At 34.7% G+C, this 24,442-nt stretch overlaps 1 protein-coding gene across 6 annotated transcripts in view; it reads right to left on the reverse strand.

The window, feature by feature from the left end:
* Positions 1-24,442, reverse strand: part of SLC44A5 (solute carrier family 44 member 5) — a 343,060-nt gene that overhangs the window by 33,949 nt on the left and 284,669 nt on the right. For all 6 annotated transcript variants that reach the window (XM_036235323.1, XM_036235322.1, XM_036235313.1 and 3 more), the window contains 7 exons: positions 21,390-21,474; positions 14,537-14,665; positions 13,639-13,699; positions 9,470-9,593; positions 7,964-8,047; positions 4,808-4,920; positions 173-304 (listed from right to left, as the gene is read on the reverse strand). In XM_036235323.1, coding sequence (XP_036091216.1) covers positions 173-304; positions 4,808-4,920; positions 7,964-8,047; positions 9,470-9,593; positions 13,639-13,699; positions 14,537-14,665; positions 21,390-21,474 — 728 coding nt within the window. The remainder of the gene's footprint in view (positions 1-172; positions 305-4,807; positions 4,921-7,963; positions 8,048-9,469; positions 9,594-13,638; positions 13,700-14,536; positions 14,666-21,389; positions 21,475-24,442) is intronic.

Here is a 24,442-nt window from a genome sequence, read left to right on the forward strand (position 1 = left end):
TAAATTCTACTTGATGACTTTTGCATTTATGGCAGCTTGTAGGGTTATGAACACATCTACTTTAATGACATTAGTGATAAGTGTATTTAACAGGTTACACCAATCCAAACTTTCCTTTAGACAAAAAGATGCTTTCTCATCGTTATAAAATCAGTTTGTAAAATCCACTCACTAAATGTGAGCCACGTTTGTCTCAGTTGCAAGTAGATGTTCATATCACTCTGAATCCCGATGTCATATATAGTTAAGTAAGAAGTGTGGTGTCCCTGAAGATTCTTGTATTCCCAGTAACAGTACCATATTCCTTGAAAAGGAAAGAAAACAGACTAATATAAAATGCTGTTTTCTGAAACATAAGCTATATGCTTATCATACATATCTACATGAATATGATCAGTTTGGTCTTTTTACAAAGGCAAGATTCATATTTACACAGTAAATATCTTATATTGATACAACAGTCTAAATATGCTATTCTATTCTATTCCATAAAGATGTTTTCAGTATTTGTCTGAATGACTGTGGCAAGATCTGGCTTTAAAAATCCTTTTGATGAGAAACAACCTTAATGTACATAATAGGGACTGGTTAAATTACGGTATATTTGTAAAGTATATTTATATTTCTTTATATTTCCATATAAAGAGGAGAAAGTCTAATGATATTAAATAATTTCTGTGATATGATTTTAAGTAAAGAGAGCAAGATACAAAATGAGAAAATATGCTCTAATTCTTATATTAAGAACAACCTATAATTTTCTTGTACACACATAAAGTATCTCTGGAAAAATACCTAGAAATATAATATTTTTGCTTGCAGGGAGGGAGACTTAGTGACCAAGGAATAGAATGAGAAGGAAATTTTTCACTGTATAAAGTGTATACCTTTTGAAATTTGAAGCACATGAATATATATCAGCCTAAAAAGCAAATTTAAAAAGCATTTAAATTGAAAAAAAAAAAAGCCCTTTTGAAAATTTTTTGATGGTGGAATTACTTAAAGCATATTCTTATCAAAGTTTGTGTCCAGGCAAGGCAAATATGGGCTAACTGTATTTTCTCCAAAACTCTATTTCAGACTGTATAATGACTTTTTACATTGTCTAGACAAAGTGGGAATAAAAAATGTGGAGTTAAGAGGTCTATTGATTTTAATGACCAATGAGTCTGGATTAGATCTATTGGAAATATTCTAGCAATAATGAAGAAAATGGCTTTTTAAACCCCTAACTGTAAATTAACAGTTTTTTCATAGATGTAAGGTGAGAGGGTGAGGCCCATGGAAAAAGACTAGACTAGAAAGAACAGAACATTTGTTTCTCAAAAAGATATGACACATCTCTTTCTTTCAGGCCTTACTTTCCCAGTGTAGTTTTAGATCTTCCTTTTAAAATGCTTTATGGAATATTTGATACATACAACATTATATGTAATACAGATATAGGTTTTAAAACATAGTAGAATGTATCACCTAGTTTAAGATTTCATAATCTCAATTTTACTGTAATTATGCAAATTAAAATTTTTTCTTCTACTTGATATCTTCTTCCTATCATACCTTCCTGCCTCTCCTTGCCAAGGAACAATTTTGAATTTTGTGCTTATTATTCTCTTATTTTAACAGAAATATATGTTAAAATCTTCCTATATCTCATAGAGATTTATTATTTATTGGTTTATTTATTTATCCTGTAGTCTTAGAAATTTTGAGGCTATTTTATTAGATGTATACATGTTTAGAATTGGTATATCTTTAGTGATTGAATCCTCTTTATCCCGAATAATGCTTTTTATTCTAAAATTTATTTTGTCTGATGTTATAATGGCTACTGCAGCTTCTTCTTTGTTAATGATTGCCAGTGTATTTTTATCCATGTCTTCATTTTCAAACTTTCAATTTTCTTAATGTGCTGTGTAACTTCTGTAAATAACATACAGCTCCGACTTGTATGTTTATATTTTAATCTGGTTGGATAATCTCTATTCTAATTGGTGAGCTTAATACATTTATATATTTATTTTTGTTTCTACCTATTTAATTTTTTCTTTTCCTGTTCCGCTTGGTGTCTACACTTCTTTTCTTCCAATTTTGTCTTTTAAAAATTGGTCAGTTTTTATTTGTTACTTATATTCTGTTTTTCCCCATGTCTACTCTATTTTGAGAATAGATTACTCTTGAAAATTTGCTATGTGTACTTAACAAGTTTAAAGTCAATATCTTAACAAAGAAATACAAGAACCTTAGATCACTCAGTAATCACAACACTCTGATTATTGCTCAGTATTTTACTTCTGTATATTTGACCTCAAAAAATTATTACTATTCTATATAAAGTTTATTTAGATTTACCTACACATTCACCAATTCATTTTCTTTCATCTCTTATCTTTTTGTGGAATCATTTTCCTTCTTCTTGAAATACATCTTTTAGGAGTTCCTTTGGTATATATCTATTTGTAAACTCTAGTTTTCACTTATTTGAAAATAGCCTTATATTACTCTCACTCTTGAAAGATAGTTTTGTTGGGTGTACAGCTATAGGTTGACAGTTATTTTTTTCATAGCTCTTTGTAGTATTATTTCACTTCTTTTGTTGCTGTTGAAAAGTTTGCTTCGGCCTAATTGTCTCTCTGGATGTGATCTTTTTTTCTCTCCTGTTTTTTTTAAGATCTTTTGGTCTTTGGTATTCTGAAGTTTCACAACAATTTCTTTCTCTTACATCTTTAATTCCTTGCTCTCTAGTGGATCATTCCAAACAATATATGAACATGTTTTTCTTTCTTTCATCTTAAAGAATAAAACAAAAGAAAATCTACTTTTGACCCTCTCTCCCCATCAACAGCCCAATTTTTTATCCCCCAATGCAAGCAAACTCTCCAAAATATGTCTATATTTTCTGTCTAAAATATCTCTCCAATCCTCTTTAAATTCACTCTATGCAGGATTTCCCCCCTCATTTTACCAAAACTGCCCTCATCAGATCAACAAGGATCTTTGTACATTTCTAAATCCAAGGCAAATTCTCAATTCTCATTGCTCTTGACCTATCTGCCCCATTTGACATGGTCAATCATGCCTTCCCCCCGCCATGTGGCTTCAAAAAAATCACTGGTTTTCGTTTTATCAAAAAAAAAAAAAAGTTTCTTCTCCGTTATCTTTACTGGTCCCTTCTCTTCTCCCTGACTTTTTAATATTGGGGGGGCCTCAGAGCTCAGTCCTTGTTTCACATCTCTATCTACATCTGTTTTCTTATTGGTCTCAGCTAGTCTCATAGCTCTAGCAGTCCTGACTCCTAAATATATTCCTCTAGGTTAGGTCTCTCTCTCTAATTCCACACTGTATATCTAACTGCCTGCTTGACATCTCCATTTTAATGCCTAATAAACATCTCAAACTCAGCATGTTCAAAATTAAACTTCTGATCAATCCCCTTTCTACACCAAGCTTTCTAAATTCAAACCTACCTTATCTCAGTTGACAGCAACTCTTTCTTTCCAGTTGCTCAGTAAAAACCTTTGAAGTCATTCTTGACTTCTCACTTTCCCTTATGAGCTGCATTTGGCCCGTCAAGAAATTCAGGTGGTTCTACATTAAAAACATATATGCTCGTCCTCATTGCTATCATCTTGATTTAAGCCAATCCCTAATTCAGCACATGAATTACCCCAATAGCCTCCTCACTGGTCCTGCTGCTTCCTCTCTTGCCTCACTATGGTCACTTCTCAACTGAGGGACTAAGGTGATCATCACTTCATATTTCTTCTCTGCCTAAAACCCATTTCACGCAGAGTAATAATCTGTAAGTCTGTGGCCCTCCAAAAGTTCGATTACCTCATTTCCTACTATTTTCTCCTTTACTCTGTACACCTACCCATATGAGCCTTATAGCCTTTCCCTCAACACACTCCTACCTTTCGGACTTTGCTCTAGTTGTAGTCACTGTCCGGAACTTCCCCCTTATCTTTAATGGCTAATTCTATTGCCTCCTTCGAGTGTTTTCTCAGATCTCTTCTCAAAAAGTCCTACCCTATTAGTTTTACTATTTGTATTCCTTGCTCTGCCGCTGTCAATCCAAATGGTGGTGTAGGGAAAATCACTCTTTTGAATAGAAACCTCTCAAACATTTATATATTGGCCCATGCATTTACTAGAAGAGTGAAAGTAAGCTGCCATAAGTGTTATACTCTTCCTTTGGAGAGACTTTAATTCCTTTTTTTTAGGGTTCATATTGTACCTGCACTGTTTGGGGGAGATTGAGTTAGTGGTTAGATTTCAAACTTGAAACTCTCCATCCAATAAGTGTAATTCAGCATACTTGCCTCTAGAGGGTGATGCCTCTATTATGGAACAGTGGCCAATTATTGAAATACGTGACAGTACCTGGATTAAAGGTACTACATTGAAAGGGAAAAATAGATCACACTCCTGTAACTATGCAGATCTGGCCTTTGATCAGACAGAAGAGTTAAAGGAATAAAAGAAGTTGTCTAAAATGTTTTTCATTAATCTAAAAGGGATTCTTTTTACTTTCTTCTTAGTATCTGTGAGATATAAAACCAGAGGCAGGTAGTGAAAAAGAGTAGAATATTTTGAAAGCACTTTTTTTTTTTCCCAAGATGAAGAAGAAAAAAGTTATAGAGACAATATATGCAAAATTAAATATTTTTTTCTCAGTTTAACACTTTCTTGGGAGGAACAAAGACTAATTAAATTCATTGAAAGAACATGCTTTCTGATAATAATGGCAACTGAAAAAAAAAAGATTATTTTGAAATTTGGCAATTTTAAGAGAGACGATACCTACCATAACCTATAATTCCAATCACACCCAATATGAAGACCCAGAAAAGGAATCCAGCTGTGAACCTCAAGAGTATCAGAAATATCCAACTGAGAAGCATGGCAATTGTCAGGCCACTAGAGGAAAAAAACACAAAACAAACACAGGGTCAAATGTGCTAAATATAATATAATGAAAACAGCAAGACAATACTTTTTGCTATTCAAAATAATTCTCAGATTATTTTTTTACCTAGCTATAGAAATATTTATAACATCGAAAAATACAAACAATGGTTTCTGTTAAGACTTATGTATAAAAGAGTAGAACCATCAGAGAATTTATACATGACTCATCATGTGTGTAGGTAAACTGAAGTCCAGTATCAATCCTTAGTCAAGGAAAAACACAATCCCTCCAACCTACAATTTTGGCCTACCAGCCACAATTGTCATGTCCCATTTTTTTTCTCCTCTTCAACCTACCCACTAAGTGATAAATTGTAAAACATACCTATGATGAATCTGTGTTGTTCTGTATACCTCATGACTAATGGAAACCTTATGCAATTATAACTCTTTAGCAGTAAAGAAACACTTTTAGGACAGAAAGACAAGAAAAATAACTTCCCCACACAGTTCCTGCATCCGCGATTTTGTAGTCATTATCACTATGGTCTAATTATCTCCAACAGTTTGTGATGTCTGACATCACCAGACATCTATTTCAGGTCCCCAGTGATCTGTAGGCGATTATTTGGAGCCGTATAAAGCTTCTATGTCTCCCGAGACATGTGACTTTTGCTAACAATCGACAGCATAACTATTTTCCCTCTGTTTTAATTTTCCTGGAGTTTGAGTGAGCTAATAGAGGTACATCAGGATTAAGTCATATGAGATTCTTCTAGGTAATTTCATTAAAGAGAATTTACTAAGATTGGAAATTTGGCTGATGGTTCTATGAAGAACTGATAAGTTTCTACACATAGCAACAGATAGAGCCTGGTACATTTATCGACTTAATTGTCTTCAAGTTTTATCTTTAAAAAACAAAATCTTAATAATTACTGTCACTAGATAAATGACAGCCAAGTGTCAAAGTAACTTCTTAGGTCCTAGTCTTTCAGAACATATGCTTTTAACTTTTGAAGCCACTTCCTTGGAAAAAATCACAGATATTTTAATGCTTAAACATTCAATATGGTTGAAGAATTACTCTATGGCATAGTCTAAGAGGAATATTCAAAAATATCAAAGTGGGGAAAAAAGAAATATAGCTGTTTACTCTGTGAATTTTGAATTTCTACATAAAAAAATCTAACTGAATAAACTAAGTCATATCATATCAGTCGCTGGCTTTATGTGCATTAAATAGATGAGAGCAGCAGAGATGAAAATGGAGATATTATGTTCTAGTGGTTTGAGTGGTGCCTAGGTGAGGGGAGTTTCAGTGTGTGCTGGGAGTGAGGTGGACGAGAGAGTCTATCACAATGTATACCTCTTCAGGCAAGAGTGGAACAACCAAACTTAAAATAAAAAAAAAAAGACATGGAAATGATCTAGTGATATTTTGTTCAAAAAATAGGAGAACCATTTAACTACTATCAAGTATAGACTATAATCTCTGCTTTAAATATATATCCTGAAATCCTAATAGACACTGACAATAATTACTATAATTAAAGACAAAGTCTTAAATGAGTAAAATTTCAGAAAACAATCTAATTTTACAGCTCTAAAAATTACTCACTAGTATTTTACACACAACACAATTTGACTTCATTAAACACTTTATAGTTAAACATATCTATCTTGTTCCCCTAGTGTTTTTTATAATAACTATTCCTTGAACACATATTTTCTATGTATCTTTCATGTTCCAAAACCCATAATAGGAGCTAGAAAAATAAAGATGAGTTAGACATAATTATTATGGTAAAGAGGTCACAGTTTATCAGAGGAAAAGAGTCAGGTAAATAAAACACAAAATTGTAGGTGCTATAGAGAAGATAGGTATGTATCTGTGCATGTATATAGGTATATAAACACACATACACACACACACAATAGGTATGAAGAACACAGAGAAGAAAGGTAACTGATCATATCTGGGGAAGTCAAGAAAGACTTCATAAATGACATAAAAGCTGAATTTAAATAATAAGATAAAGTTGCCTATGGCACAAGGAACAATAATGTTAGGAAACAGAACAGAATGTGCAAAAACATGGGAGTTTGACAGACTCCTATGAACATGCTATTTAATGTGTTTAGAATACAGGATTAGTCAAAACACTTGGGTGAAGACGAATCTGGGAAATTAAGTTGGGCTAGGTTGTAAATGGTCTCGTAATTATCTAAGAGGTTTTCACTTTTATCTATGATCACACTGTAGCAGGAAAAAGGCACAATGGGGCACACATGGAAAAGTGCACAAATCGTTATGTCCAGTTTGATGAATGACCAAAGTGAACACACTTATGTAACTATAACATTGTCATCTCTTTCCCCATGTTTTCACTTTATTCTATGATCACTAGGGGACAGTAGATGCTTTTAAGAAACAAGATGTCACAAGAGCCAGATAGCAATGACATTCTTAGATATATCAAACACATGTACCCACTCCAGTAGTGTGACTGCATTTTCCCTTACCTTTCAGGAGTGCAAATCTTATGTCTGAAAAATTTAAATTTCCTCCTCTCTTCATATATTTTTTCAGCTCCTCATAAGTACAGTGACCTTTGATGATGATGATGATGATGATAACAAACATTATGTGGAAGGGATATGTTAAAAAATAAGAATGATCCCTTAGAAGTCAAGGAAGGACAAATGAGAAAACAGACCACAGAAATAACACTGCATCCACTACAATATGTGATGAGAAGCAAACATAACACAGATGCTGCCCCCATGTGAACTGAAGTATATATGTTTATAAGAGTACTTTTATTAGTAATTTAATGAATACAGTTAAAATTTACACTCATAATTATGTTAACACTGGGCATATTTCCAAATATCTTTGTCCCATTTTTACTCTATATGAAGAAGAAAATGGCAGGAACTGAGATCCTAGTCAACCTTTTATTCATACATATAAATGGGGAACTGAAGAAAGAATTCTAAAAAGATAACGTCAGAATAGGGCTGGGGGAAAACATCTGTTTTCACTTACATGAGAATCCAGTACCAAGTTGTTGCATAGTCTTCAAACACTTTCACTCCAATTGCCTTTGCATCAAGGATTTTATTGATACTCCTGAATTCAAAGAAGAAAAAAAATCAATTATTTTTTGACTACCACTAAGCAGAAATGTTCTTGTTATGATAAAAGGGATTTGCAAGCTGCTGTTCAAAGCACTTTTTTAGAAACCAATTATTAGTAGTGACTCTTTCCTTAGCCCCAATTCATGAGATTCACTTTGGTAAACCTACAAAGGAGGTTATATCTACACACAGAGAGAACACAGCTTTCAGGAATGGTGAACAGATCCTTTTCCAACATATGTGACATGCTCTCAATATTGCAATCAGATTTTAACTTACATAATCCATAGAGTCAAGAATGAACATCATTTTTAATTCACCTTCATAATCCTCTGAGAGCTCTGTAGCAGGAAGAAGGCACAATGGGGCACACATGGAAAAGTGCACAAATCATTATGTCCAGTTTGATGAATGACCAAAGTGAACACATTTATGTAACTACAACACTGTCATCCCTTTCCCCATGTGCCCCAATTATAATACCTCCCCCTTCCCCTAATGTAACCACAATCCTTTCGTGGTAATAATTTCCTAGTTTTCTTTTTTAGTTTAACCTCTTATATATGCATCAGAGGATAGTTTACTTTAGTAATATTTATTTTTAAATCTTTTTTTATCAATGAAATTGTACTTGTATTATTTATTTTGTGATTTCTTTCACATAACTTTATATTGGTGAAATGCATCCATGTTGCTATCATATTCTGAGTATGCAGGAACGGCACTATTCTATTTGAACTGTTAAAGTCTTTCAAGAAAAAGAAATAAAATTTTAGAATATATTTACTTTTCATTTCTAATTCAACAACTGAGCCATGAAATGACACTGTATGTTTATGCTTGGGAATTACATTTCCCAATAATGTGAAATACCGTGATATGTACAGCCAATAGAAACAGTAAATTCACTTTATTGTAGTTCGTATGTAGAAATTTGATACAGTACTGAAACGGCATTGTCAGGATTGTTTCACTTTTCTTAAGGCCCTTCCCTTCTAAAACATCTAGTAGTTTCATTATTTCAGTCATTTTTTTTAAAATGGTACTTCAAAAAGCATAGAGCTTTTTTTGTTTTTTGGGGCTTTTTTTTTGTTTTTTTTTTTTTTTACATTTTTACTCAAAAAGTAAATTATATTAAGGTCTCTTAGTACATTTTCTGATGTCTCATTTCTGTATCCATTGATAATAAAAGATTTAACCATTTTGAAAAACATGATCGTTCTTTTTAATTATTCCGGTTTCTCCTTTAGATTCTCTTCTTAATGAACACATACCAAATTCTCCAATCTACAGTGACGTATGTATTACATAATACATAATTCTTCCTGTACGACCATTAACCTGATGGAAGTCTTAGTATTAAATACAATAATGCGATGCACCAAAACTGGAAATGAGAATTTTACAAACATACTTTGCAGCTGCCCTGAGTTCTGTAGCATTTCTTGTACTTCCCTTCCCATCTTCAAACACTGTCTTATTTCCTACTGTCAAAGTGCCATTTACAAAGGAGAAGTCAGGGAAACATCTCTGGAGAACTATAAAAATAAATGGAAATTAGGGTAATCACTCTTCTCCTCCTTCCCTTTCTTAAGTTTTCTGTTATTTATAACCAAGTTTTTGTGACAGGATGTGTAAATTGCTCGATATAGATAACAGCCCATTACTTGATAATCAGAAGATTTTCTGATTGTCCTAAGACTGACATAGAAAGCAAATGTGATCACAATGAGAAGCTACATTCTAAACTTAATTATTTTATATATGGTATATTTATCAAGTAACCATAAATAAGACACACAGCACAGGTTTTCAAAGAATAGTGATAATGTATCTCTCATGATAAACACATTTTTAAAGAGGCCGCATTTACTTGTATGACTGGATGAGTTTAATTTTGTTATTAAAAAAAAAAATTTAGATACTCCTCAGTGAAACCATGAAAACTTTCATGGTTTCAGTGAATAATTCCTTGGGAAATAAAAGCCAGCTCAAACTTCAGGCTAGTATAAGACAACTAAATTTTTATTTGTAAAGTTTTAATAATAATTTGTGTCCTTTCTACCTTTCTTGTTTACATTTTTTTTTTTTTGAGGAGGAGGGACTGGAAATGGAAATTCTAAAGCTATCAAAAATGGCTCATACTTTGTAGGCTAGCATAATTTTTGAGAAGAGTTAACTCACTGTTCAATCTATGTGCTTATTTTGATTACATAGAATCTTTGCCTCTTCGCACATACGTATTACTAAAAATATTTTTAAACGTCAATTTTACTGAATTGGAAAAAGAAATCAGACACAGATCATTTTTATGTTTTCTTATAAGAAGCATATTGGTTCATATAGTTAACTCGGAGCTTCCTAGGTGTAATCTAAAACCAGCCCCTATAAGTGGAAGGTAAGGAGAGACTGAGGGAAAAGGCAGACTTTTGCAGATGGGCAGGTGGCAGGTTTAATAGGCAAGGAAACTTAATTACAGGGCTTGTTTTGGGCAGCTGCAAGATGAGTAGATTTTCACACCCACCTGCCAAATACATAAAAAATATAGTATGTGAATATATAATATCTATTTTATTTATATGTTGTATTCAAACCTGATGAGTCCGTTAAGATATCATCTGTTTAAATCACACGAGGACACAAAAGCGTGACCCCTAGTCTAGGTGACTTAGTAAATCAATAGTTCAGATCATGCATGGCCTCTTGCTAAAACAAATAAATTGTTACTCCTTAAATGAGCCACCTTCATGCTAGTGAAACATCTTGCTGACCCCTTGGGGCATGTGTAAAAACAAGTGAGTATGTGATTGCATAAGCCGGTCTCAATGGGTGGAATGCTGGGGAAGGTCATCGATAAAATGTTATCTCTGGTTTGAAACACTAGCTGGACCTGGGCAATTGGAGGCTCCCCACTGGCTCCTCTGTGCTTGGAATGCGCTCTCTGCTTGCCTTCCCCAGGCTAGAAGTATCTCAAGACACAGCCTTGAGATAGAAATGCGGTAATGAGACTACTGGACTGGGTAAATGGCTGAACTCTGTTAAGGCCTCTACATAAACTTTTAAGATTTGGCATATGGATGCAGAAAACTACTCATTTTGCAGTCACCCAAGACAAGCCTACTAAGAATGTTCCTTTGCTTATAAAAATCCACCTTTTCTTCGGTCTCTCTCTGCCTTCTATAAGGGAGCTGGTTTCAGATTTCACCTGGGATGCTTCCAGGGAGATCGAGAGCCAACAAAAGCATCATGGATTTGCTTGAGTTCATGTAGAGTTTAGACTTGAACATAGTAAAGCACCTGATACAGGAAAAGAAGAAATATGTCTTTATAAAACCTTTCCTGACATTTCTGGCTGAAAATGGTCATTTTGTTTACCAACTGCCATTTCTGTAGCATCTATAATTTGGCTGATTCCTTCAGTATCCTCCCTATCTTTCTCCTGCTCTTCCCTGGCAGCACTGACATAGTAGTCTCTACCAGCTGCTTCTATTCCCTCGTAATCCAGTCATATTTCTGCCTCCATCGCTCCACAGAAATTGTCCTCCCAGTGATCCCAATGACCTCCTAATTTCCAAAAACCTCCAAATATTTTTTTAGTCTTCGCTCTGCTCTTAGACATTAGCTGGCACAGTGCTTGGTACAAGGTGGAACTCAGAAAATATTTACTGTCGAATGAGTTAACTTTTCTGTGTCTTCACCATTGATGGACAACTCCTGCCTTTTGAAACCTTCTTCCCTTGCCTCACATGTCTAGATTTTCTCCTGCCCTCCCTCTGCCTCTCTGTGAACTCTTTCTACTGCTTAAATATGACTGTTCTCACCTCCAGAGTCCCCCAATCTTACTCTACATGTTCTTTCTAGGCAACAACTCATCTAATTTGTTAGCTTTAATTACTAAATGTTCATTATATATTTGGAAAATAGAGAAAATATGAAGAAAGAGGCAAAACTATATATAGTCCTACCACCCACAGTGAACTATATTAACATTTTGGCAAATTTCCTTTCAATTTTTTCTCTATAAGAAATTTCTTTCTTCTTTCTTCTTTCCTTTTTTTTTTGGAAAGTCATAACCATACACTACACTCAATGTTTTCTCTTTTTTCTTTCTTTTAATATTACTTATTTCCATGTATAAACTCTCTAATGAGTGGATTTTATTAGCTGCATACTCTCCTATTAAGTACTATAGCTAATCCCCTACTAAGGGGAATGCACACTGATCTCGGTGTTTGCCTTGACATCTCCTTCGCCAGACTGTGAGCGGTTATGCCTTATTCATTTTTGTATCACCAATGTACATTTTCTATTGTGTGATTTAACCAAACTATACTCGTAAGGGCAAGGACTGTGTCTGATACTTTCACACCTATTATATCTTCAGTGACTAAGGAGTCATTTTTACCTTTTTGCATAAGAATTTGTAACACTGTTCTTAGCAACAGACACCTGCTGCCTAGAGCTTCTTGGTAAATGCCATTGCTTGTGGAACCTACGTCTTTGCTTCAGAATCTTTAACGACCCAATTGAGAGTGAGGGGAGCCTGCAAGACACTGCGTTCGGGGGTAGCTACTTCCATGATACCTGACTTTCTATTCAACCTGATGACTATTGCCTCTCTTCCATTGTAGAAGAAGCATATATGCATTGTGGAAAAATGGAGAAGTGGAAAAAAAAGAAAAAAGAGAGAAAATTCTCAGTATTTTACCACCTCCAAAACAACTGCTTAATATTTTGGCATATTTCTTTCCAGTCTTTTTCTTTGAATAGTTTCTTTTTTGTTTGTTTATTTTATTTTATGCATGCTTGCTATTCTAAAGCATATAGAATTTTGGATTTTATTTAACATTATAACATATACACATTTCTTATCATATTCGATAATTCTAAAATATTTCATTTAATGAATATATCAAAATTTATTTGAGCATTCTCTTGCTCTTGAGCTTTAGAGTATTGCCTTTTTATTTCTTTTCTTTTTTTTTAGGGGGCTCTTTTGAATAACACGGTAGTGGGCATATTTAAGTTTTTTCTCTGTAGTTAGAATTATATTCATAAGAAAGCAAAATGAGTGATTATTTTATTTTCTTCCGAACAGAGTTAAACAAAGTTTATAAATTTTAAAGAAATAAAATATTGATTCATTCAGAAGACATATCAGTATTTCAAATTTCAAATTATAAAAACAAATATGTGTCCTACTCTCACTCCCCAAGCAATTTCTGAATAAACTTTTTGGCTGAATTCAGAGGTTAGTATGTAAGAGTAGGTTTCTGTGCGTGCTTATGTGTGCTTGTAGAGCATCAAATAATCAATCTGATTGGGCTTTCAAAAATCAATTTTTAATCTTTTTTTTTTGTATGCAACAAAACTCCAATACTCACAGAACTCCAGGGGAAATATCCCTGGCTAGAGTCAGGAGAATGAGCTTTAGCTTTGGGTTTCTTGCTAATTAACTCTGGGATCTTAGGCCAGTCATTCTACCATTCTTGGCCTCAATTTCATCAACTGTGAAGTAAGGAAACCAAATTAAATGACTTCTTCATAGATTTTGTGTTTTAAGATAAAATAATAACCACTCACGAGGTCTGCTTGGAAAAATCACTGTTGGACAATCATCATCCATTATCATTTGTGAGAGAGTCTAAAATGGAAGGAAGAGCATGTTAACATTTCAAAGGCTATAAGATGACAAATTTTACTCTCAATATAAAAATTTCGTCTTTTAAAAATTAAGTTACATAATCTCATTATTCCAAACTACTCCCTTAATAAAAGTAATTGTAAGATTATCATATCCATATACTTGTTTGACAAATTACTCTTAAGTGTCCAAACTGTAATTCGATTAAATCTGCAATAATAAAACCAGAATCGCTGAAACCAAGGCATACGTCTGAAGGCATGTATCTTTATCTTAGTCACATCCAGAGTCCCTAATCCTTAAATTTTCTTCTGGAAAAAAACAGCATCTTCTCTAATTTAGAAGTCACTAATATTAATTAACATGAAGCTTTAGAATTCCCTTATAAGTCTTAAACCTAGGTAAGGTTTTGGGATTTTTTAAATGAAAAATTATTAGACCTGGTTTGGAAGTAAAATTCTACTTGTTACTAAGTAGCCATGGAGCTTCAACACTGCAATAATGAAAAGATGACTGCAAATAACATTAGCATCTAGCTCTTGACAGCAAAAATTCCAACCAAGTAGAAATTTTGTTGGTGTCAGGAAAAAGTTGAAGCTAACTTACCAGACTTAACAGTCTTGCATAACACTCCAAGACTACAAAATAACATGCTATGCATGGTGTGTGTGTTTTGTACATACATGCGCATTTGTGCACAGGTTTTAATGAAATGGTATCTTCAGTAATTATTTCATAAAATACTTGGGAGCTTTTCCAGTTACAAATGTTAATGTTACACCTGAGATTAAAACAAAAGTTAAATTCTTCTTGGGTTTTAAACTTAAACACACATACCTTTTCAGGCTTTGCAAAAGAAGACTTACAGAACTGGCTAAAGTATGTCCAAGATCCTTTGTCTTTTCTGTACGGAAATTGTGTTCCCACATAAGTTAAAAATTTTTCTGGGCACTTGGAGACACAGATCTGTAATGAAAAGGAGCACAGTGGTGGGAACTAAATTGAATTGAACAAACCAAGAAAGTATCTATAAGGTCAGACAGCCTTCTAAATGATTCACCACTCTAAAAAGCAAAGCACAATTTCCATCTAAGAAATTAAAATCAACTTTCTAATCTTATTGTAAAAAAGTGAAAATTCACCTACTAGTTATCAATCTCTACTCCTTGCCCTTTAATGTTAGTGTTCTGTTAAAACAATAAGATACTAAACATGATGGACTTACGTTTAACTTCTGATTTTGAGATAATAGATCTATCTGCAGCTCAAATCTATTAAGAAATAATAGTTTCCACATACTTTTCACCTAGCTTTGCCCAATGGTAATAACTTTAATACAATATTGCAACCAGGAAATCGATGTTGTTATAATCCGTTAACCTTATCAGATTTCACCAGTTTTACGTGTTTTCATTTGTGCGTGTGTGTGTGTGTGTATGTTTGTGTGTATATGTGTGCATGTGCACGTGCAGTTCTAGCAATTTTATCACATGTAAATTCATATGACATCTACCACAGGACAATGATGGACTTTTAATAAAATGTTTCCTTGTGATTTTCTGAGTTAATAAATAAGAGTATAATGTAAGCTGAATTTTGCCTATGTAATTCATGCCTTTTCAGGATTAGAATCTCTTCTTTTCCTATATATGAATAAAATGGTGATTTTAAATGCTTCAAACATTGATAACTTATGCCACTAATAACTATCAGTACCAGTGAATTCTCAGCAATTCCCAAAACATCATCAGGGTCTTATTACCATAAGAAACTAACAAAGTTAGGGCCATTTGTAGTAATCAATCATTGTTATAGTCTTTTAGTAACACCAGTCATGTGTGGGCAGAGAGGTCACTGATGCAATTATTTTGCATTAATGAACTTTGGGGACCTATTAATGCCAAATAGGATCACTATGCTAGTCTACAGAGTCTGACTGAAATCCGATTAGTAACTCCACAGAGGAAACAGAATCAGAAAATAAGCACTCTTTTGGTTTTGCTTTTGTTTTTGTAAAGACAAGACAAAACAAAACAAAGATCATATTAAGTTATGAAAATTGCAGTCAATCCTTGCACATTCTTTCCTCCACTTTCAGTTCCTCCTTGGGAAAGTCTTCTCCACTCTAAATTGTTCCATCTCCCTACTGTACACTTTGCTAACTGTTCTCCAGGGTCAGATTCTAGCTCAACCCCCGCTGGCAGTTACATAAAAATACTGCTGCTTAGCTGACATTTCTTTCCCATCTTGGGATCATGTTTTTGCTTTACATAGGACAACTGGTGTCAACCTCACAGCCAAGATAGTAGGTGGCTAGCTAAATCGACACCTCAAATCTCACAGTTAATATTCTTTTGCAGTAGCAGCAGACCAATTCCTTCTAGAAGTTTTGACAACCCAACTCCACATTCACACTTCCGTATATATTTTCTCTTTCTCAGTCTCTCATACATACATGTGCATACACGCAATCATATACACAGTCATACACCTCTAGAAAAATTATTGCATCTATCTACAAAAGCTGAAGCACTGTTTAGGGATAGTCACAGCATCTAACATGCTCATATTTTTTTTTTGGGGGGGGGGAAGAAGGCTAAGTAAGATTAATCAATGCAAATGCCAAAAGTTTACTCTGAATTGGGCTAAACTGGAAGTATCTGTAATATATTAGGAGATACCTTACAGACTTTAAACTTTGACAATTTACTATTGGGACATTTAAATGGATTTATAAAGTGAATACTGAAAGTACTAATGCTTTCACAGGCTTTAAATGATGGCAGAAACCAGTGAGTTGAGACCATGATGATTTATATATTTATAAATATATGCACGTACCATGTATACTACACATATAAAAATGCTGTATATGTGACACATAAAAGAAAGTAATTAAAATGATTTTAAAAAAAGCGATTTGTTAAAGAGAAGCATATCAAATTTCATTCCAGATAAAGTGAGCTGCTAAAAAACAATATAGCAACTGCTCTTTACTCTCTCTCTCTAACAGACCAATTTGCTCACTTCAAATAGGGTGCTGATTAGTAGCAATCAACATATAATTAGCTCAAAATGAAGGTCATATTGAGGTTGGTATCCTACTTGATCACATTCTGTCCTTTAAATGCTTGTGACATGTCTGGACCATGCTGGTGGTTAACAAAATCATAATGCATAAAAATATGGCTTGGTAGATAAATTATTCCATGGCAGATTGAAAATAAGTCTTCATTATTGGCTTCTAAAATATATTCTGACTCAGTTCTGATTCTCTAAGTAACCACAAGGGGCACTTTGAATACAGTTCTTCACTTATTTTTACTTACATCTTCAATTCATATAGATTTAACAATCTAATACAAATTAGGATTTGGTGAGTGGAGGAGAGAGTTACACTGAAGGTTAAAGCACCACATGTGCTGTGAAAAAAAGGATGATCTATAAATAATCTATAAAACAACAAAAAAACATAATGTGCAAGGATTTTTTTTTGTTTGTTCCATCATGGGAATGATAGGTTTATATAATATAGTGAAAAAATTCTTAGACTGGGAGTAAGAAGATATTCACTCATTCATTTATTCATTCAACAAATATTTATTGATCACCTACTCTGAGCCTATTCTAGGCAATGGGGATACAGTAGTGAACAAAGCAGATAAAAATCTTTGCCCTCAGGCAGTTTACCTTATAGTAGGAAAGACTGGCAATAACAAATAGGTATAATTGTTATAAGATGGTAATAAATGCTAGGGAGTAAAAAAAAAAAAAACTACAATTGAGACTAGAGAATGAAAGCTAGCTGGGTAAGATTCCAGTTTTAAATAGGAAGTAGAGAAGTCCTCACTAAAAAGGTAACATTTAAAGAAAAACTTTAAGACTAGTGATCAAGACATAGTCATCTACAGAAAGAGTACTGTAGGCAGGGAAAACAGCAAAGTCTAAGACTCTCAGTTAGGAGGTTGCCTGGATCCTCTGAAGACAACAATAGACAGCCAGTGTGACCCGAGCGCAGTGATCTGAGGGACAGTAATAGCATATGTGTTCAGAGAGCTGGGCAGCCAGTGAAGGATCCTGTAGGCCATGGATAGGATTTTCGCTTTTAACATGAGTAACTTGGGAAGCTCTGAGGGTGGGGGTGAACAAAGGAGACATAATTTAACTTATACTTATAGGATCATACTGGCTGCTGGGTGGGAAAAAAAATGCTATAAGGGGTTGGGAGTGGGAGATAAGAATAGAAGCAGAGAGACCAGTCAGGAGGTCACTGAACTAATCTAGAAGAAAAATGATGACTCCTTGAAAAAAGGAAGAGCTGGTGAAAAGCAGTTTGTTTGGTCTAGGGTATATTCAGTGGAGACCAGAAAAATTAGCTAACAGCTCAAACACAGTGTGAGAGAAAGAGGAATCAAATATGATTCAATGGTATTTGCAACTGTCCTTAATAGAAATAGGAAAAACTGTTGAGGTTGGGGGAAAAAAATTAGGGATCAAGTCAGAGATTAGGATTGAGTTTTGGACATGTTAAATTTGAGATGTCAACTGAATAGCCATGTAGAGACACTGCATAGGTGGTTAAAGATAAAGATCTGGGGTTCAGGAAACAGACTTACCTGGAGATATAAATTAGGAAAGGCAGCACATGGATGGTGTTAAAACCACAAGACTAGGTAAGATCATCAAAGGTGTAAGTGTAGATTTCAAAGAGACTAAGCTTAGTGGAGAACGGAACTTCAATATTTAGAAGATGTTGGAAAGATGAAGAGAAACCAGCAAAGGAGATGGACAAGGAGGAGCCAGAGAGCTGGGAGAAAATATAGAAGAATATTGTGCCCTAGAAGGCAAGTGAGGAAAGTATTTTAAGGAGGAAGGATTGATTAAACAATGCTGTTGGATCAAGTAAATGTGGACTGAGGATTGATCATTAGTTTAAAAATACAGAGGTCAATGGTATCACTTGGAGGAAATTGAAGTAGTAGTAAAAGCCTCAATGAGAATGAGAAGAGAGGATTTAGACACATTGAGTAAAGCCTATTCTTTTGATGAGTTTTGCAAAAAAAAAAAAAAAAAAAAAAAAACAAAAAGGATATGGACAGTAACTAGAGGAGTATGTAGGAGTAAGGAAATAATTTTTTAAGATGAAAGAAATAACAGCATGTTTGTATACTGGTGGAAATAATTTAGTAAAAAAGGAAAACGGTAATAAAAGAAAATCAGGAAATTTCTGGAATGAAGGTGTGCTTGAGTATGTTAGAAAAGATAAGATCTAAGGCACCAGTGGATGGGCCAGCCTTAGGAGTGCAGCAGTTCATGGACAGTAAGAAGGAGAAAGGCTGAATAAATACATGAACATAGGTGATAACAGATAGACAAGTGGATGTCAGCATGGGAGCTATTAAAAGCTGCCTCCAGAATGTTTATACTTCCTCACTGAAATAGGAAGCAAAGTCAGAGGCTGACACTTATTCTGGGAAGGAAGTCTTGGAGGTTTAAGGTGAGCGAAATTGTTTTCTAGGACAGGAGGCTAGTGAATGAACAAGGGGTCTGTCATGTGGTTGTGTGACAGCATTAAGGGCCCACTTGAGGTTACCGGTCCTGAATTTAAAGGACTGTGTTTTCTCTAAGGAAACGTAACTGCCTGGGTTCAGGCATGGAAAAGGCAGAGAGCTACATTTAGCCAGAGATGAGGTTTTGCCAGGGAAGTACAACTAAGTGGGGAGCGAGGGGTGTGCAAAGGAATTGAGGATTTATACAAAGAAGTATTTTTTAAAGAGGGACCACAAAATCTGCATTAGGTAAAGAGGGAGACAAAACATGAGGGGACCAAAGGATACTTTGAAGGTGTTAAGATCAGTGGTTTGTAGGTCCTTGTGGGCTAAAAGAATTATTGAAATGTTAGTGGGACTGATGCAATGGGATAGTGAGACGTTTGAAATTGCGATTACAAAGGGTGGTAATTATTGATTCCGACCAGAACGAGATCAAGGATTTGACCCTGGGAGTGGATGGCTGTAATAGAAAGCAAAGTCTGTGGTAGAGATGGTCACAGAACTAAGATGCCAATATCCCAAGCTAGCTTTAGTAAGAAATAAGATATCAAAAGTCTTAGAGGGAAATGAGGAAGAAAGAACAAAAGGAAAATCTAGGAAAGATCTTTGTGTGTAGTTTACTGGAAGCAAGAAAAACCAAGTAAGTTAATAGCTACTAAGTTTTTGAGGTAGTTGTACTGACAAAGAATTTCGTGAACTAACCTGAAAAGGCCTTTGACTGTTAAAATAATCTTTGAGGTGCTAAAACCTTGCACAACAGGAAGAGAGTTTCAAAGCTATGGTGGCCCCCAAGAGGGCATATTTTTAGTTCTCAGCAATGGTGTTGTCTGGAGACACGTGAACAGAAAATAACCTCCCAGGTGATTGAACAACGGACCATGGGATGCAATGGATAAGAGAGTTCCTCTAAAGAACACAGTCCAGGTCAGATAAAGCAGAGGTCCCCAACCCCTAGGTCACAGACCAGCACTCCGCTCCGTGGCCTGTTAGAAACCCAGCCACACAGCAGGAGGTGAATAGTGGGCAAGTGAGGGATGCTTCATCTGTATTTGCAGCTGCTCCCCAGCACTAGCATCACCACCTCAGCTCCACCTCAGATAATCAGGCATTAGATTCTTGTAGAAGCACTGGTCCTTGGTGCTGAGAAGGTTGAGGACCCCTGGGATAAAGAACTCCTCTCCAGTGCCATGCACCAGAGACCGTCTATTTATTACTTCTTTTCTGAATGGGAGTTTGCATTCTAATTTCCCTAGCCTCATTCCCCATTGTGTATTTAGTGTCAAGACCTGATATGGAACATGAGGCTACATGCACCACCCATAGACTCTGACTTTGGGTTAAAGACAGTACTACTTGGGGCTCTAAGTTGTCTCCCTCGGGAAAATGGATGTTCTAGAGGACAGAGGGTTAGACTATAGAAGACAAAAGTAACTGCTCACTGAAATATGTGCCTCTTGCTCCATTCGTTCCATGGCACAGATGGGGCTATTAGGCACACAACTACATTGCTTGATTCCTTCCTTCTAGATGTGAACATATAAAACTAATGCGTCTGTGGCAAAGGAGTACAAATGCAATGTGTAATACTTCTGATCCAAGGCTTCTAAGAGCAGGGATGCTTTATTCATCCTTTCTTTTCTTCTAGCAGCGGCATACAGATGATGAGGACTTAAGGGATGGCAGAGCCACCAGATGAAAGAAACCTGGAGAAGAGTTATCCACTGACTGCAATGCCTTAGACTGTTATATGACAAAAAAGAAACTTTATTGTGTCAAGTCACTGAAAAGCAGAGGGTTATTAGTTACAGTAGCTAGCTTTGCTCTAGGTAATATTTATCTGGAGAAAAAAATATCTCCACTTCTCTAGGCTATGGTTTGTTCATTTATGAAAATAGGTGGTTGGACAGGATAGTCACTGAGGCTCTTTGGGGATCCTAAAATGATTAATCCTTACTTTGTTTTTGGTTGTACATTAACAAACACGAGCTCATACTCATGTCTTCGCACCTACCATTAATTAATCAATAACCATACACGCACAGAACTCAAATGGAATTTCTGACTTTCATCCAAGAATGTTCAAAATTACTAACACCAGCAGCAAGGCTTCTTTTTTTTTTTTTTCCTTTTTGCTTTACCTGTGTAGTAGGGCACTGTAGGTTTACCATCACGGAGGGACTGGTACAGCTGAACAGGTTAAAATAAAACAAAATGCTCTTATTCCTGTTAAGAAAACAACATAAAATAATCTTTTTAGTGACTGTGGAAATGTTCCATATCATTTCAGACCCTGTACACTTTTAATATAATATGACCTTTAAAAATTGGCTTCATTTTCTCTATGTTGCAATATAGTCCCCAGCTCCCCTTTAAGCTGCTTAACACTTAAAGCACCTTTTGACAATAGTAAGAAGTTGAAATCATTAAATTGCCTATCAACAGGGGATTGGTTAAATAAAAATTTCTATATCTTTAAAATGGAAGACTACATTGCCATTAAAATAATTTGGAGAAAATGTTTAATGGATGGAGAAAGTCTTAACATATTAATTTTAGGAAACATGTTACTAAAGGATATTAAGCTCAGTTATAAGGAATGTCTTTGAGAGTTGAGAATCAAAGGGTTGCTCTAAGTATATCATGACACTAATAAGTTAAGTACTCTAATTATTACAGTCTCACTAGTATTTTCTGAACTAAATTGTTTGGGGTATCTAAATTGCTTACACATCCTGACAAAATGCATTTCATTTGGAATGGAAATCCACTGAGAGAGAGAGACATGCACATATTTATTTTACTTTATTTTTTAATTTAATATTACTTTTTACCAATATATGTTCAAGATTTTCAGGACTAGATTAACCATGAAAAAACAATTTAGCAGCAACTCTATCAATGTGCAGCCTAAAGAGTGCAGTCTTGGGGGTTAAAACATTCTGCTTTTACCATTTAGTAGTCAGTTGTACCTGAACAAGTACTTTAACCTTTCTGAAATTCAATTTTCTAATTTTCTAAGTGAGTGGAATAATGATACCCACTTAGCAGTGGTATGAGAATCTGGTAAGATCTTTACCCTGACCTCCACCTTGGCAGCAAATCACTCTTTCTTATCTGTGCTACTCCTTTATTTTCATTCAACAATGAATTTACAATGCCAGTGTTGTACAGGCTGAGGATTCAGAGCAAGTCCCTGATTTCAAGGAATGTTGGCTCTAGTAGGGGGAGATGAACAAGTTAAATTAATAACCAAGATAATTTAGGTAGTGATAAGTACCCAAGACAATAAGTCAGGGTCTTGTGCCAGAAAGTAATTAAGGAAAGAGATAGTGGGGGTGAGTGTATTGCTTCAGGTGGGATTGTCAGTTTTATACTTTATTCTTAAAGCAGTACAAGGGCCAAACACACTAGATTGAAATCCATGATTTTTTATTGTCTAGTTCCTAATTTAATTTTTCCAGTTTTACTGAGATATAATTGACATGTAACATTGTATTAGTTTAAAATGTATAACATAATAATTTGATATATATAATATATATAATGAAATAATTACCACAATAAGTTTAGTTAACATCCATCACTTCACACAGTTACAATTTTTTATTGTGATGAGAACTTTTAAGATCCACTGACTTAACAACTTTCAAACACATATATAGTATTGTTAAGTATAGTCACCATGCTGTACATTACAGCCCCAGAATTTATAACTGAAAGATTTACTTTTTGACCACGTAAATCCATTTATAACAATGCCTCACCCCCGCATCTGGCAATCACCAATCTGTGCTTTTCTGTTTCTATGAGTTCAGGGGTTTTTTGTTTGTTTGTTTTTTAGATCACACATATAAATGAGATAATACAGTATTTATCTTTCCCTATCTGACTTATTTCACTCAGTGTAATGTACTCAAGGTCCATCCATGTTGTCACAAATGAAAGGATTTCCTTACTTTTATTACTATTATATATATATGTATATGTATATATATGTATAAAATATTTTCTTCATTCATCATCGATGGACATTTAGGTTGTTTCCATGCCTTGACTACTGTAAATAATGGTGCAATGAACATGGAGGTGCAGATATCTCTTCAAGATAGAGAGTTTGATTCCTTTGGATCTAAACCCAGGAATTACTGAATCATAAATTAGTTCTATTTTTAATTTTTATAGGAACCTCTATGTCTTTTCCCTAGTGGCCACATCAATTTACATTCCCACCAACAGTGCACATCCTTGCCAACGCCTGTCTCCTGTCTTTTTGGTGATAGCTATTCTAACAGGTGTAAGTGAGGCTTAGTGAGGTTGAGTAACTTATCATGTACCTGTTGACTGTGTATCTTCTTTGGAAAAATGTTTACTCAGTTCTACTCCCAATTTTTAAATCAAATTGTTTTGATTTGATTTCACTATTGAGTCATGCGAGTTCTTTATACATTTTTCTACTAACCACTTATTAGATATATAGTTTGCAAATATTTTCTCCCACTGAGTAGATTGCCGTTAATTTTGTTGATAGTTCCCTTTGCTGTGCAGACGCTTTTTAATTTGGTGTAGTCCCACTTTGTATTTTTGCTGTCGTTGTCTTTGTTTTGATGTCAAATACAGAGCCCAGACCGATGCCAAGAAGCTTACCGATTACGTCTTCTTCTAGGTATTTGATGGTTTCAGGGCTTATATTCAAGTCTATAATCCATTTTGAGTTGATTTTTGTGTGTATGATACAGAATAAGGGTCCAATTTCATTATTTTGCATATGGATGTCCAGTCTCCCAGCACTACTTATTGAAGAGGCTATCCTTTCTCCACTGTATATTTTTGGCTCCTTTGTTGGAAATTAATTAACCTTATATATGGGTTTATTTCTGGGATCTCTATTCTGTTCCATTGATCTATGTGTCTGTTTTACCCCAGTAGCATACTGTTTTGATTATTATAGCTTTGTAATAATAGTTTAAAATTAAGAAGTGTGATGCCTTCAGCTTTGTTCTTCTTTCTCAATACAATTTTGTGGTGAATACACAATGTAATATACATATAACATATTATTGAATTGTACATTTGAAACCAACAGAATTTTCTTAACCAATGTCACTCCAATAAATTTAATTAAAAACCTTGAAAAAATTAAGATGAAGACCGATCGAGATAGCATAGAAGGTAGAGGCTGTACACGCTTCCT

The sequence above is a fragment of the Rousettus aegyptiacus genome, unplaced genomic scaffold (genome assembly GCF_014176215.1).
Source record: "Rousettus aegyptiacus isolate mRouAeg1 unplaced genomic scaffold, mRouAeg1.p scaffold_m13_p_1, whole genome shotgun sequence".
In the NCBI taxonomy this organism is placed as follows: domain Eukaryota; kingdom Metazoa; phylum Chordata; class Mammalia; order Chiroptera; family Pteropodidae; genus Rousettus; species Rousettus aegyptiacus.